The 16,419-nt window shown below is 37.5% G+C and overlaps 1 protein-coding gene across 3 annotated transcripts in view; it reads left to right on the top strand.

Annotated features, from left to right (window-relative positions):
• The first annotated feature begins 1,107 nt into the window (after positions 1 to 1,107).
• Positions 1,108 to 16,419, top strand: part of srl (sarcalumenin) — a 67,106-nt gene continuing 51,794 nt past the window's right edge. The window contains exons 1-2 of one of the 3 annotated variants that reach the window (XM_073939936.1): positions 1,108 to 1,223; positions 5,270 to 5,465. Coding sequence is in view for 2 of the 3 variants with exons in the window: in XM_009299804.5 (XP_009298079.1) it covers positions 11,808 to 11,865 (58 nt within the window). In the remaining variant the exon portion in view is untranslated. 3 annotated transcript variants of the gene reach the window in all.

The following is a 16,419-nucleotide window of genomic DNA, read 5'->3' as shown; positions in this document are numbered from 1 at the left end:
TTCTAATGATGATGCTAATTACAAGAAGGTCACTGGTTCGAGCCTCGGCTGGGTCAGTTGGCATTTCTGTGTGGAGTTTGCATGTTCTCCCCGTGTTGTTGTAGGTTTTCTTTCAGGTGCTCGGGTTTCCCCCACAAGTCCAAAAACATGCTATATGAATTGGGTGAGCTAAATTGTCTGTAGTGTGTGTGAATGATTGTGTATGGTGTTTTTCAGTGATGGGTTGTGGCTGGAAGGACATTTGCTGCGTGTAACATATGCTGGATAAGTTGCTGATTCATTCTACTTTAGTTAATAAAGGGGCTAAGCTGAAATAAAAATGAATGAATGATGCTGATTTCAAAATAGTTTTACATTGTTCAGCACTCTATAGTGGCGGTGTTGAGGTTTATTGGTAATGGTCTTATAATCTGATTAGCTAAACTTTAATTTGCTCTATTTGAATGATTTTTGAACTATTCAAATTTATTTTCGCTTCTATAAAAACTCAACTAAAATGTTTTCATTGTCATTTTTTAGCTATTAAAGGAACACTCTTTTTGAAAAAGGGAAGTTTTACAAAGTTTAATTTATTATATATTTTTTATTTAGCTGCTTTCTGGGTCTGTCTGCACTTTTAGCTTAGCTTAGCATAGATCACTGAATCCAATTAGATCGTTAGCATCTCACAATTTTTTTTCAATAATTTAAAGGTGCCCTTATAATGAAAACCTGGGTATACTAAGGCATAGTAGAAAGATAGGCTATATGTGAGCCTCAGACACATATATTCTCATGTAAATTCCACGAGTATAAAACCACAGTGGACAACGGGCCAATCAAAAGACAAAACGAACTTTGACGAGCCTCACGGGTCATCCCCTGCACATTTGCATGTATGTCTAATTTGGGTTGTTCATCCGGACCAGACAAGCAGCTACTTCATCAAGCTCTGAGATCATAAAAAAAGCGCCATAATTAATATGCACGCCTCAGACAGTTGAAAAGCAACAACGTTTTCTAGTAAGACAACAATGATAATTTTCCTCCCTTAGTTATTTTTAAGTGTACATTTCGCTTACTATGCACGTGGGGCTTTTATTTTAAAAACGTCCGACCGCCAGATTTGTTTACATGCGCTACTGGGCAACGACAGCACGAGGCACGTTCAAACTGCCATGAAGAGCAAAATGCAAGATTTACAGTTAACACATTTATTCATCTCCACTCTGAAGAGACATAAGGTATGATTAGTTACGTCTTTTGTTAGTGTTGTTAGTTGTGAAATTTGAAGAGTGTGTTTCAACAAACGCATGTAAAGTTAGACTGCTGAACTGTGTCAAATCACTCAGCTCAACTGTCACCTGTTCATGCCGAGGTTGACATTAATTCCTTGCTGAGTTTTCTTTGACTATAGCTTCAAAATACAACGCCATGCATCTCCATCACTCTCTTTTGTCAAGTTTAATTATAGTTTAGCCTTTATCCACAACAGATCTGGTGAGCAAAATAGGTTAACTCTGATTGGGTTTATATTACATCATGATGCAGGTTGATATTGTTGATGTTAATTCCTGGCTGTGTTTTTATTTGACCGTAGCTTCAAAATACAACGCCATACACCTCTATCACTCTCTTTTGTCAAGTTTAACTGCAGTTTAGCCTTTATACACAACAGGTGAGTAAAATAGGTTAATGTTATTCTGATCGGGGTTATATTTGTCTGCATTCAGTACATCATTCTTTCTGTGTTTGTGTTGTGGGTGTGTGTGTGTGTGTGTGTGATAGAGGTAAAGTTGGGTTTATATTAGCACATTCAAACGTTCCCCTTAATAATATAACCTCATAAAGTATTATTTGCAAACTCATTCATTTTCTTGTCGGCTTAGTCCCTTTATTAATTCGGGGTCGCCACAGCGGAATGAACCGCCAACTAATCCAGCACATTTTTACGCAGCGGATGCCCTTCCAGCCACAACCCATCTCTGGGAAACATCCACACAAACACACACACACACACTCGTACACTACAGACATTTTAGCCTACCCAATTCAACTGTACTGCATGTCTTTGGACTGTGGGGGAAACCGGAGCACCCGGAGGAAACCCACGCAAAGGCAGGGAGAACATGCAAACTTCACACAGAAACGCCAACTGAGCCGAGGTTTCATCCAGCGACCTTTTTGCTGTGAGGCGACAGCACTACCTTATTTGCAAACTCTAAATAGCGAAATCATATTAGCAGCCAATGAATACCAAAGTACAACATTGTTCTCAGTCAAATAAACAGTGTTTAGTCAAGTCATATTTGCATGCTAATTCCGATTGAATATTCAAAGTAACATAGTAAACAATACAGAGACTTCTAAATGAACGAATGTGTGAATATAAAACCAACTTTACCTCTATGTGTGTGTGTGTACTGCAGAGTAGAGCTCATTAATAATCACAACATGAGCCATATATGGTCAATCATGAACCTTTGATTCTGTGGGTGTTTTATGGAGTAATAAATGAGCTTATAAAACCATTTCTGGAGATTTTTTTTAACTTACTGATGCCATAAACTTGTTGATATCAGAGAACAAGTTAACATTAAACAAATGCACTGCAGTATTTGGCACCTTTAAAGCTTGACTTCTCTGCAGTTACATTAGTAGCTTACTAAGACTTCTTTTTATTGTGCTTGCCACAGCTATGGTACAGCGGCAATGTGCATTTAACAGTTTTTAGCCATATGGACCTAAAAAATAACACATTTTCTTTTTCTGTCTGTCTTGGTACATTATGAAACTACAGGAGTCAAGCTTTAAATGGGAAATTGAAACTTAAAAAAATTAAATAATGAGTATGATGCTAATTGTCTAATCTGGTTCAATTATTTATGCTAGGTTAAGCTAAAAGTGGTCCTGTCTGACCTGAGAAAAAAGCAGGGAAAAATAAGACTTTATTTTTAAAGTTTTTTTTTTTTAGTTTTAAGCTTAAATAAAAAGTTGTTTTTTTAACGACAATAACACTGATCTGCTTTAATCGACAAAATAATTGATACAGAAGCAAATCATAGGTAATCTTGGCTTTCAAACGAGTTTTAAAATACTGATCAGATGCATGCTGAAGTCAAAATCTACAGTAGTTACTTCAGCTGTCCATTCTAGGTTAAATAAAATTCACAACATTAACATACACTCACAGGCCACTTTATTAGGTACCCCTTACTAGTACCGGGTTGGACCCAATTTTGCCTTCAGAACCGCCTTAATTTTCCATGGCATGGATTCAACAAGGTACTGAACATATTCCTCAGATATTTTGGTCCATGTTGACATGACAGCATCACACAGTTGCTGCAGATTTGTCAGCTGCACATACATGATGCAAATCTCCCGTTCCACCACATCCCAAAGGGGCTCTATTGGATTGAGAACTGGGGACTGTGGAGGCCATTCTCATTGTCATGTTCAAGAAACCAGTCTGAGATGATTCACGCTTTATGACATGGCGTGTTATCTTGCTAGAAGTAGCCATCAAATTGTGACCCTACCATCTGCATGTCGTAGCAGAAATTGAGACTCATCCGAGCAGACAACCTTTTTCCAATATTCTATTGTCCAATTTTAGTGAGCCTGTGCCAGTTATAGCCTTAGTTTCCTGTTCTTAGCTGACAGGAATGTCACCTTGTGTTCTGCTGCTGTAGCCCATCTTCCTCAAGGTTGGAAGTGTTCAGAGATGCTCTTCTGCTTTCCTCGGATGTAACGAGTGCTTATTTGAGTTACTGTTGCCTTTCTATCAGATTGAATCAGTCTGGTCATTTTCCTCTGACCTCTGGCATCAACAAGGCATTCCCAGGTAAAAAAAAAAGTGCACTAAAATGCACTTTATTTAAGTTTACTTAGTACACTTTTCAGTAATGTACTAAAAGTGCTTTATTTTCGCACACTAATTTTGTACTTAATGTACTAAAAGATAGTATGAAGTATATGTTAAGATAAACTTAATACCATCTAAGTGCACTCAACTGTGCTATTTTGAGACACCCTGAAATTGAACTAAAATGTGCTTTTAACATACTATATCTGTATTTTAAAAAATATATTTAGTTACAACTAGAAATACACGTGAACCCTAATTTTAAACATTTAAATATATTTATGACTAATTTAAAGTATAATCGTAATATATTAAAAGAATATACAAATTGTAAAAAAAAAAAGTGTGCTAAATACTGTATTAAAAGTGTTTTGGGAAAATGTACTTCTACTACAATACATTACTAATAGATTTTTTATATATTAATTTATTTTAAACTTAGGAATAGTATGTAAACAGTGTACTAAAATCAACTAATGTTTAAAGCATTTAAAGCACACTTTTGAAAAACACACTAATAAAACTCTTTTGGATGTTTTTCTGTAGTGTACTTTATTGTAGTACACTAAAAATGTATTTAAGAATTACTGGTATTTAGTATACTATTGTCAAGTGTACTAAAGTCCTACTGAAGTATAAACATAGTTTTAATTAGTATATTTATAGTGTAAAACCATCAAACTTTTATTTAACACAAAAAAATAACACTAAAAAAGTATTTGCGGGTATTTAAGTGTATTTTAATTGCATTTAAGTATATATTTTTTTCACCTGGGATTTACGCCCACAGAACTGCCGCTTATTGGATATTTTCTCTTTTTAGGACTATTCTCCTGAAAACCTTAGAGAGGGTTGTGCGTGAAAATCCCAGTAGATCAGCAGTTTCTGAAATACTCAGACAAGCCTGTCTGGCACCAACAACCATGCCTCGTTCAAAATCACTTAAATCACCTTTCTTCCCCATTCTGATGCTCGTTTTGAACTGCAGCAGATCATCTTCACCGTGTCTACATGCCTAAATGCATTGAGTTGCTGCCTTGTGATTGGCTGATTAGAAATTTGCGTTAACAAGCAGTTAAACAGCTGTACCTAATAAAGTGGCCAGTAAATGTACCTTGTTACTTTTCCTAGCAACTTTGCTGTGTATATGGTAGAATATAAAACCCTGGCAAGCTCACATAATTATGTTTATAAGTGGCGTGAAGACGATGTTGAGTGGCTAGAAGCTAATACTTAAACACTATATTTCTAGTCCCAAGTTCACAGTGAGCATGCCTGAGGAATCAAAGGAGCCCTGCAGTTCATTAGCTTTAAATGTCCTTAAATGGCTGACTCTCAACAAACTAAACAACAGAAACAACCACCTGCTGTTCGCTCCTCTTTTGTTTTTCACAGACGAATTGTGCATGTACGCTTTTACAGATTAATGAAGGGAGAGTTCATGAGGCTGTGAAGCGCTCGGGTCGGTGTCTGCTGTGTAACGATAAGGATTAATCTCCGCTCTCTGAGGAAATGATGATGATGCTGACTTTTACACCTTATTCCCGACTGTCGACTGCCGTAATCCTACCCAGCATGTCTGCCAGCGATTAACAGCACCGTCTCCAACCTGATCAGGGTATGTTGAAGTTAATTCCGTAGGCTATAGTTATGAAGACCAACAAGCTAAACTATAGGCTACTTGTATTTTTTTTTTTTAAGAGATAATTCACCCAAAAATGGAGTAGAATACGCTGACTGAATTTTAGAGCTGTGAACCTACACTAGTCTCACGGTTCGGTTTGGTTACGATTATCATGCCATCGACTCGGTTCAATTCGATGTTTCGGTGAATCACGGTGCATTGACGGTGCTTTTTATACACAGTTTTATATTTTCTTCACAGCAGCAGTTCTTGTATTAAAATGTATGAATATATTATTTGTAATACAATTTTGTCATATAATACAAACAGTCAGATATATAAACTGTACAAACAACAGGAGCATTTAGCAAATAATATAAACAAATATAAATATCCAGCTCACTTTCTGATCCTTGTCTAGTTCTCTTACACCTCTTTGATTGGTCACACCCTCAACAAAAACGGTTGCGATTGGCTCTTGTGCACTGCGCTCTTCACAGATGAGTGATACTAATAAGTGGCAGACGACAGCAGCGAACTCACAGCTAATGTATGATAGACACGGTAGAGAAAACTCTGAAGACCTGCGCTCGTTTCTTTATCCAGAAGTAACACTGTAAAACAGCCGAGAGGAGAAGAAAAGTCACGCCAGCAGGTCAAATGGGCCACTGTGTGTGTGTGTTTGTGTGTGTGTGTGCGAGAGAGAGAGAGCGAGAGAAAGAGAAAGAGAGAGAGAGAGAGAGAGAGAGAGAGAGAGAGAGAGAAATGGAGTACTTTCATTCTCTCGATCCCAGTGAAATAGGGGCTTTTGTTGTATATGTCAGTGAAAGACTGATCCAGCAAACACAGTGAAATTGTGCACAGTTTATGAGTTTAAGTAGTTCGAGCGTTGTAAATACTCGTGCTCGCTTCCTTCGCAACAGAGCGCATATGAGGTAAATGACGTCAGTAATAACCGGTTATGATTATTACTGAACCGATACCGAATTGTCCGCGTCTGCATCGCGGTGCACCGAAGAAACAATTAATTTTGACACCCCTACTGAATTTTCAGTCAGGTAGTTCCCAAGCACTTTTGGTGAACGCTCTTTCCATTCTAAAATCCCACATTCAAGATTTGTTTCCTTTAAAAATTGATATCCAATATAATACAAGAAGCACTGCGTTAAATTCCATCTTTCCCCGCCATGTCTTTAAAATATGAACATTTATTTTACCTCAGTATTTTCAATTGAGTTTTTGTGTTAACGTAGACTAACCATATTCCCCACACAATGTTCCATACAGATTACGCCATTCTCTGAATAAATACTTACGAGTCGTAGACAAGCTTTATGTCTGCGTAATCTTTATTTCGCACTCTTTCACCTCCGGGCACAACAGAGACCCTCCTACTATATCTTTCTGAGAAAATTCAGTAAGTTTGCGACATCCACATAATGCAAGTAAGAAAATAGACAATGGGCAAGCTAAGGGGGTGAGTGTCGCTTGGGAAGTGAGACGTTTAGAGCAACAACAATATGCATTTGCATTTAATTAATGTATCACACAGTATTACAGTCTTTATGAAATTAATAAATATTATGTTATCACAAATTGCAAAATATATGATCTTTTGTTGAAAAAATGCTTTGAAATAGGGATATTTAAACGTCAGTTGTAGGATATCATTAACTTAAAGTTAAACACAACAATAGTTGGTTTTTGATAAAACTTAAAACAATGTTAATTTTTGCCGGTGAATTGAAGTTATGCGCCCTGTACAAAATTCAATTCATCTTTCATTTCTATAGCGCTCTTACAATGTAGATTATGTCCAAGTAGCTTAAAGGGCACCTGATTTACCCCTTTTTAAAGATTTATTATTTATATTATGGTCTTTCTGAGTGTGCCAGGTTAGGTTCAGTTCAAAACACGATTAAGATTTTTTTATTATAATGTGTTAAGTGTCATTTTGGGGACGTGAACAGCTTGTTGTTTTAGGGGTGTGATGCTTTACATGAAATTAGTTAGACTTCCTGCCTAACTTAACAAGGGGGCGGAGCCAAGAGCTCTCCTGCGTTGTGTATGGAAACAGACAGGCAGGCAGTAAGAAGTAACATGAGTGAGAGGACTAGCATTGACCAAGCAGACCAGCACAGACGAAGCAGAGACTACTGTTGAGGAATCAATATTCCTATTGTGCCAGAATGTGTCAGACTGGCAAGTACAAAATCCTTTGTGTCTTGTGTTTTACAGCCGCTATGTAACGATGCATGCGTCATCCGTATAGGGATGCAACTATTTACCGGTTTCACTATTAACAGCGCTCTAATTCGTCACGGGGTAATTAATCGTAAAGGCTTCTCTAAACCCTGTTTCTGCACGGAACAAAGCTGCAGCAACTAAAAAAAGTTATGGCAACTGTGTGCTAGTTTAATGTTCTGAGCTTGTACATCGAGACTAATAATTACGCACACTGGATTAACTTTGACTGAGGCTATCACTAAGGCAAGTTCGTTATTTCCAATGGAGGGACGCGCACGTTAGGCAACGCGCTCACACTTTACAGCCGCACCTAGTTGAGATGACCGCATGCAAACAGCTGAAGTTTAAGAAAGACGCAATGAAAAGTACCGTACGCATGTTTGCGAACCCACCTGAAGTTAAAAACAATGGCGCTGATGAGAGCGATCCCGTAGAGAATGTTGATCCGCCAGCCGAGATCAATCGAATAGAGAGAGTGCTGAAAGACTCGGTGGATCAGCTATTTTTAATGGCGCGAATCTCAATACGTTTAATTCACTTTAAAATATCTGTTGCTCATTCGCAGGAAGACGATGAAGGATCTTGTGTTTAGCCAAATGACCCCCACATCCATAATGATGGAGGAGTGGCCGTTAGTGTGCTGAATAACGAAAAATGCATGAAACATTGTCTAAGCTACGTTAGTCTGCTGCTACTGATGGCGCTAGCGCTTATGCAGTCTTTCATCTCGTTTTACGCTTGAACATGCAATATAATTGTTAAGATTATTTAACTGCATGCATTTTAATTGCATTACAACATCAATACTGTATAAGGAAGCTTATAAAGTTTGAATTAGACACATTACCTTTCACCAGAAGTTTACCATTGGCTAAAAAAACTCTAGCTGTACATTAACCGCCTTAAATGTACTCATTACATACCCCTCATATGGTTCCAAGTCTTTTGAGTTTTATTTAAAGAATTTTGAAAACTGGTAGCTGGTAATAATTGCAGTGATTTCTTCTTTCTGATGAAAAATGTTGAATGATCACAAATGTATACAAGTGGCAGTTTTTTAGGAAACGACTGGCTTTTTGAGGGAACTATCACCGGGTAACCAGATTTGATCAAACTTGAACAGATGCATGGTAAAAGGTAAAGTTTAGTTAGACATATCGAACTAGAAAATAGCAACTTTTCATTTTCCGTCAGTCCTAGTACACTGTGTAACAATAGAAGATTCAAGCTTTAAATAGAAAGAGATGCTAAAGGTCTAATCTGATTCAATGATCTATGCTAAGCTAAAAATGCTCCTGCTAGACCCAACTATTGGCTGAATAGTTTAAAAAATGGTAAAACTAAACTGTTTAACAGTAGGAGAGCTGTAAAATAAGCACAATTCCCAAGAAGACATGATTATAATGTCAAAAAAAGCAAAACAATAATTGCAGTGATTTCTTGTTGCTGATGAAAAATCTAGAAGAATTACGAATGTAGAAGATGCTAATGGTCTAAATCGATTTAATGATCTATGCTAAGTTAAAAATGCTCCTGGCAGACTTGAACGTCGGCTGAATGGATTCAAAAATGCCAATCTAAACTGTTTAACTCTCGGAGGATTGTTAAATGAGCACATTTCCAAAAACAATGCATTCTTATGTCAAAAAAGCCAAAATAATTTCAATGATTTTTAGTTTATTTTTAGTTTATTTATTATTTTTTTTGTTGATGAAAAATAATGAATTTGAATCACAAATGTATACAAGTGACAGGTTTATTAGGAATAAATTGATTTTCAAGGAAACTATCACAATAGTAACCAAATTTGATCAAACTAAAACAGATGCATGGTAAAAGGCAAAGTTTAGTTGGACATATCGGCCTAGAAAATAGCAACTTCTCATTTTTTCCGTCAGTCTTAGTACACCATGTGTATCTATTGCAGATTCCAGCTTTAAATAAGAAGAGATGCTAATAGTCTAATCGGAATCAATAATCTATGTTAAGCTAAAAATGCTTGTGACAAACGCACATATCTAATGCGATTTCATGGCAATTCGTAACTTTTGAATTTATTGGCTAATCGGCATGAATTTGTACAATCTCATTCGAACAATTTAGTACTATTTGCTCATCACCCAATGAGGGTTGGGTGCCACACCTTCTTTTTAAAATCATACATTTTCATTTGACTGAACTTGTATGAATTTGTACGAATTAGCCACTAAACTGAAAAAACGTAAAATACTTACGTTTTCTCTTGAGATCAGACCCAGATATTGGCTGAATGGATTTAATAAAACTAAACATTTTAACTCTAGGATTGTTAAATGAGCCTATTTCCCAAAATAATATACTATAATGTTAAAATAATCTAAATAATAATTGCAGTGATTAATGGTTGCTGATTGAAAATAGTGAACTTGAATCACAAATGTATACAAGTGGCAAGTTTGTTAGGAAACAACAGGATTTTTGAGGGAACTATCTAATAATGCTAATGGTCTAATCTGATATAATGATCTATGCCAAGCTAAGCTAAAAATGCTTTCGCCAGACCTGGATATCAGATGAATGGATTCAAAAATGTTAAAATTCAACTGTTTATCTCTAGGAGGATTGTTAAATGTGCACATTTCCCAAGAAATATATTATTATGTTAAAATAGGCAAAAGAATAAGCAGTGGTTTCTTGTTGCTGATTGAAAATAATGAATTTGAATCACAGATGTATACAATTGGCAGGTTTATTAGGAGACACCTGGATTTTTAAAGGAACTATGCAATGATGCTAATGGTCTAATCTGATTCAAAGATCTCTGTTAAGCTAGTAAGCTAAGCTAAAAAAGCTCCCACCAGATCCGAAAATTGGCTGAATGGATTCAAAAATGATAAAGCCCAACTGTTTAATTCTAGGAAAGCTGTAATATGGGCACGTTTAAAAAACAAACAAACAAACAAACAAACAAAAAAAAAACAATGTAAAAAATACTAAACAATAATTCAAGTGATTTCTTGTTGCTGATTGAAAATAGTGAATTTGAATCATAACTGTATACAAATGGCAGGTTTATTAGGAAAATAATTTATTTTTGAGAGAACTAACACCCTGATAACCAGATTTGATCAAACTTTAACAGATGCATGGACATATCAGCATAGAAAAAAGCAACTTCTCATTTTCCACCAGTCTTAGAACACTGTGTATCTACAGAAGATTAAAGCTTTAAATAGGAAGAGATGCTAATGGTCTAATCCAATTCAATGATTTATGCTAAGCTAAGCTAAAAATGCTTCCACCAGATTCGAATATTGGCTGAATGGATTCAAAAATGGTAAAACTCAACTTTTAAACTGTAGGAGGATTGTTGACTAAGCCCATTTCCCAAAAAACATGACTATAATGTCAAAAACGCAAAACAATTGCAGTGATTTGTTGTTGCTGATGAAAAATTATGAATTTGGATCAAGAATGTATACTATAGTATTTTTGAACTATGTAATGATGCTAATGGTCTAATCCGATTCGACAATGTGTGCTAAGCTAAGCTATAAATGCTTCCGCCTGGAAATCAGCTAAATGGATTCAAAAATGGGAACATTTCCAAAAAATAAATAAATTATACTGTCAAAAAAAGCTAAACAATATTTCCAGTGGTTTGTTGTTGTTTATGTACACATTCTTGATCCAAATTCACAATTTTTTTAAGTGGCAGGTTTACTAGGAAAAATCACCCTGATATCCAGTTTTGATTAAACTTTTCTAAAAAAATTGAGTGCCATGTCACAAATAGTGTTTCCTTGTAAAACATACATACAACATTCCACCTCAGTTGCCAAAATCAACACCAGCTGGGTTACCAAGCCACTCTTGTACAAACTGGGTGCACGAGATGTCCGAACACCCTTGATTTCACGTCACGACCGTGACGGCTCTGCTAAAAGTGACAGTCAGCTGCTCCGGGTGCACCCTGTTCTGACACCCACGGCACCAGCCCCCTCCATACAGTCCCATCTAAAAGACCACCTTCTTTCTGGCGCCCTCTGACCTTCTCAGCCTGGTGTATATATAGCCAGAGAAGCTACCAGAGGTCTCCTGGCAGCCAACATGAAGGTCTTAGTCTCGCTCTGCGTCTTTGTGCCCCTGCTGGCACTGGCCACAGCAGGTAAGAGCATTATATCGTTTACAGTAGATCCGAAATGCGGACCAGATGTCTGTAGAGCCAATCCATGTGTAGCATTTTGAAATGTTTTAGTTTAGCGTGTGAAAGGGGAAACCCTTATACTCAACAGGAAACTGAATCAATGATCGAAAGCATTGGATGTTATGTTCATGACAGTATAGGCCTTTTGAATTAGGCAGGCATGGCGGCACTAATGAATAAACGGTGCCTTAAAACTGTGACGGTCACCAGCAGGAGATTGGCCATGCCACCATCTGCTGAGCTATTTAAACCCACCCGCAGTGCTCAATAATAACTCTGGGCATGGATGAGTTATCTTGGGATGTTCGGTTTAACAAAAAGTAGCCTTAAAGGGGTAGTTCACACTGAAAATCTTGCACTCGTTTACTCGTACTTTTAATTGTTGCAGATTTGTGTTAGATTCTGTCCTCTATTGAACACAAAAGAGGATATTTTGAAGAAGGTTTCAGAGTTTCTTCCTTTTGTTAAACACAAAAGAAAGAAGAAAGCCGAACAAATGGCTTTCTTAGTAGGAAAAACAAATCAGTGGTTACAGTTATCAGCTTTCGTCAAACTATCTTCTTTTATGTTCAACAGAAGAAAGTGAGAAACGTTTGAAACTAAAGGTTTGATCTTTCCCTTTAATGCTAAACAGATCTTTTACAGGTTCAGTTTACTATATATATTCTATATATGTTCATAGAAGCTCTGAAGGAGTGAGATAAATGTATGGGGGTTTATTTTTGTACAGTAGACACATTCGGTCCATGCATTGTGTCAGCTGTCGTGAAGCATGGCACGTTAGCGTATGGAAAGTGCTAGAGCCTTGGTCATAATGCACGATCTTCTGGGATGAACTAGAGCGATTGTATTTGTTATGGTTGCAAACTTAATTTAAAAACTGGCAGAAACCTTATGGGATGCCAATCAAACAGCGGACTGACAATTGCTAACCACTCATCTCTTATTATACAGTTTGATTGGGAGTTCTGCTGGTGTGAGTTTTAGACTCACATTTTGGGTTTAATTGATTTGCCATTGTCGGCTTAATCCAACCGCTTAACCCTGAAGGTGTTGTGTTATAACACAAGGCTATTAAAGTCTAGTTATTCCAGCTTTGGATGTTATTTCCAAGGGCTCTGGCAGCCGCAGTTACCCTTGCTCCGTCCTTGGGTTCCTCTCTGGCCCGGCGTTGGGCCTTCGTGGGCCCAGGCTGCCGTCAGGTGTCTAAGATTGGAAGTTGTCCTGTAACCGGACACTGTCTACTATAGATTCCCCCATCCCGTCGTCCTCTTCCTCTGTTGCCCTCCCCTGCTGTCCGTGCTCGTCTTTGGGATCCAGTGTGCAGCTGCTGTCACCCTGACACAATCACAATTTATTTATTCCCGGCCACTGGCCATATAAGGCCATGCATTATCTCAGCAGAAGGGCGGTCTGCACCAGTCCTGCTGCGTTTAGTGTGCTGTTGCTTCCAATGGGCTAAAATGTGTCTGATTGTTGAATGATTGTTGGAACTGGTACATATAGGCTTTTAAGCTTCTGTGAAAATCGAATTTCAGTCTAATTGTGTAAGTAGGCTTCTATCAAATGTTCTTGTTGCGATTAATTGCTGAAACTTTGATCACAATATATGGTATTACCGCAATATTGAATCTTCAAAATAGACAATAATAAATAAAAATCAAAAAATAATAATAAAAATGACTTTTTTTTGTTTATACATGTTCGAAATAAATAAAGGTTTTAAACGAATGTAATTGCAAAAGGACGCTAAGGTACAATAGGTAAAAGTTTATGATAAAGTCTTGTTAGCAAACATTAGTTAATGGGTTAAATTATAAGTGAGAAATAGCCATATTGTAGTTATTCGTTCATTCATTTTCGTTTAGGCTTAGTCCCTTTATTAATCTGGGCTCGCCACAGCGGAATGAACCGCCATCTTGTCCATTCATACACTCTCATTCACACACATACACTATGGACAATTTTAGCTTACCTAATAAACCTGTCCCGCATGTCTTTGGACTTGTGGGGGGAAACCGGAGCACCCGGAGGAAACCCATGCGAACACGGGGAGAACATACAAACTCCACACAGAAATGCAAACTGACCCAGCTGAGGCTCGAACCAGCGACCTTCTTGCTTTGAGACGATAGCAATTAAATTCAATTCAATTCAGCTTTATTTGTATAGTGCTTTTACAATGTAGATTGTGTCAAAGCAGCTTCACATAAATGGTCATAGTAACTGGAACAGTGTAGTTCAGTTTTTAGTGTTTAATTTCAGTTCAGTTCAGTTTAGCTCAGTTCAGTGTGATTTAATCATTACTGAGAGTTCAAACACTGAAGAGCAAATTCATCGATGCGTAGCTCTATCAATCCTGAACCATGCGAGGCAGTGGCGACAGCGGAGAGGGAAAAAAAACTTCACCTGATGGGACTATCTACTGCGCCACTGCGTCACCCATGTAACAGTTATGTTCAAGTTTATTAAAGTTATTACTTTAAGAATTTAGTTAGCTAATAACTCCGTTAAATAAATTGATTATGACTTTAGAGTTCAATTAGCTATTAGGAATTACTTAAGAAATTTACGTCACCTAAAATTAATTAATGCTTTTGTAGTTGTCGTTATATTTACTTTAGTTAAATTAACTGATGTTAACAAATAGAGCCTTAAATGTACAGAATTAACAATGAAAAGACGTAAATAGACAATAATTTTCTATGTAAACCAGATTAATGTAAAAATGTTAGTTTTTACATGGTCTATTCTACGTGTCTTCAAGCATTTGGTACTGTGATGAATAACCTGCCAACACTACAATCTGAAGATTTTTAAAAGGCACTCTAATAGTTAATAAATAAATATTCATTGTATTTTGAAACACGACCGCTCCTGGGGCCTCATGTATCAACGCTGCGTACGCACAAAAACTTTGCGTACGCCAGGTTTCACGCTCAGAATGGCTCACGTTTGGATTTACTAACAATGAACTGAACGTGGGAATGTGCGCAGGTTCACGGCAGCTTTCTGGCAGGCGTACGCACATTTTTTCTGCGTGTCTGTTTTATTTCCATTGGCGACTCCTAGAGGCAGTTGTGTTAAATTCCTCTCTACAAAGTGTCTGAGCCTTGCAATGGCAGCTGTATGAGACGGGTTCAGCAGGTATATAAGGTTTCCATACCATACATTTGACCAGCCAAACATTAAAGCACAATTTGCAGCAGTCGCCTGTTTTCCCAATGTAATCTGAGCGATCTACCGCACGCACAATGCTATAAAGACACTTTCTGAAGATGAATTTGCATGCGTGAATCAGAAACATTTCCATTCAATAAATGTGCAAATAAAATATGATGCTTATTGATATGAACTTATTGATGATTCCTACTTGTCTTTCTCGTGATAAATAGTGGGCAAAATCTGATATGTTGCGGGGGAAAAAACAAGAAAGAGTTCATCAGACGCTGGATTCGAGGCGAGTTCATGCTCGTACGTAACTAGTCATGATCACATGCGTCTTACAAGGTGCGCCACTGAGTCTGGTAAGGGTTCCGCAACATTTTACAGATATAAAGCACACTATTTCTATCTTTAATGCACTCAGTGCGATGTTCAGACCCAACTGTGTTAACCGCATCTGTTAAACTCTCCCACTCTATTTTTTTCTTTTGTTGTTAATTCCGGAGAACAAACTTGCAAATAACACCGCTTTTCTCCGGTCTACCTCCGAAAGCAGCACCTCCAATTCACATTCTGTTCAAAGTTTCTCTTTTTGCTTGCTTTTGCCATTGCTTTTTCGTAGGGTTTTTCCATTAGCATAGTCATTAGCATATTCATACAGGGGAGGAGGCAGGGAGGGGTTTTGTGCTCGTGCATGTTGCGCTCAGTTTCACGTTCATTCAGATGTACAAAAGAATATGCGTGAGATTCGGCGTACGCAGTGTTTCATACATCTGAAATTTTTTCTGCGTACGCACATTTACAGCTTTGTGCGTACGCAATGTTTTAGTAAGATTTCCACGCAAGTCTTCGTACATGAGGCCCCTGCTGTATAATCAATCTTTGATCACCCGCAATCTTTTTCTACCGGACCCGACTGTTCCCTGGTTTCCAAAATCTCACATTTAAATTGGGTACTACCAAAAGAGAGAGAGAGAACAGATACAATTCTGGGGATTCTAGGATTCTGACCAGAACCGAAAAATCCGAGCACATCACACCTGTCCTCAGACCTTTACACTGGCTCCCAGTTACATTCAGAATAGAGTTTAAAGTATTATTACTCGTCTGTAAATCACTAAATGGCCTAGGAGGTCAATATATTACAGATATGCTGACCGAATACAAACCTAACATATCACTCAGATCTTTAGGATCAAATAAACTAGAAATTCTAAGAGTTCAGTCAAAGCAGGGTGAATCAGCTTTCAGCTATTACGCCCCTCGCTGCTGGAATCAGCTTTCAGAAATGATCAGATGTGCTCCAACATTAGGCACAATCACATCAACACTGAAAACACATCTGTTTAG

This window comes from Danio rerio, chromosome 3 (assembly GCF_049306965.1).
Source record: "Danio rerio strain Tuebingen ecotype United States chromosome 3, GRCz12tu, whole genome shotgun sequence".
NCBI lineage: Eukaryota > Metazoa > Chordata > Actinopteri > Cypriniformes > Danionidae > Danio > Danio rerio.
Note: the sequence above shows the minus strand (reverse complement) of the source record. Positions and strands in the feature narration are given on the sequence as shown.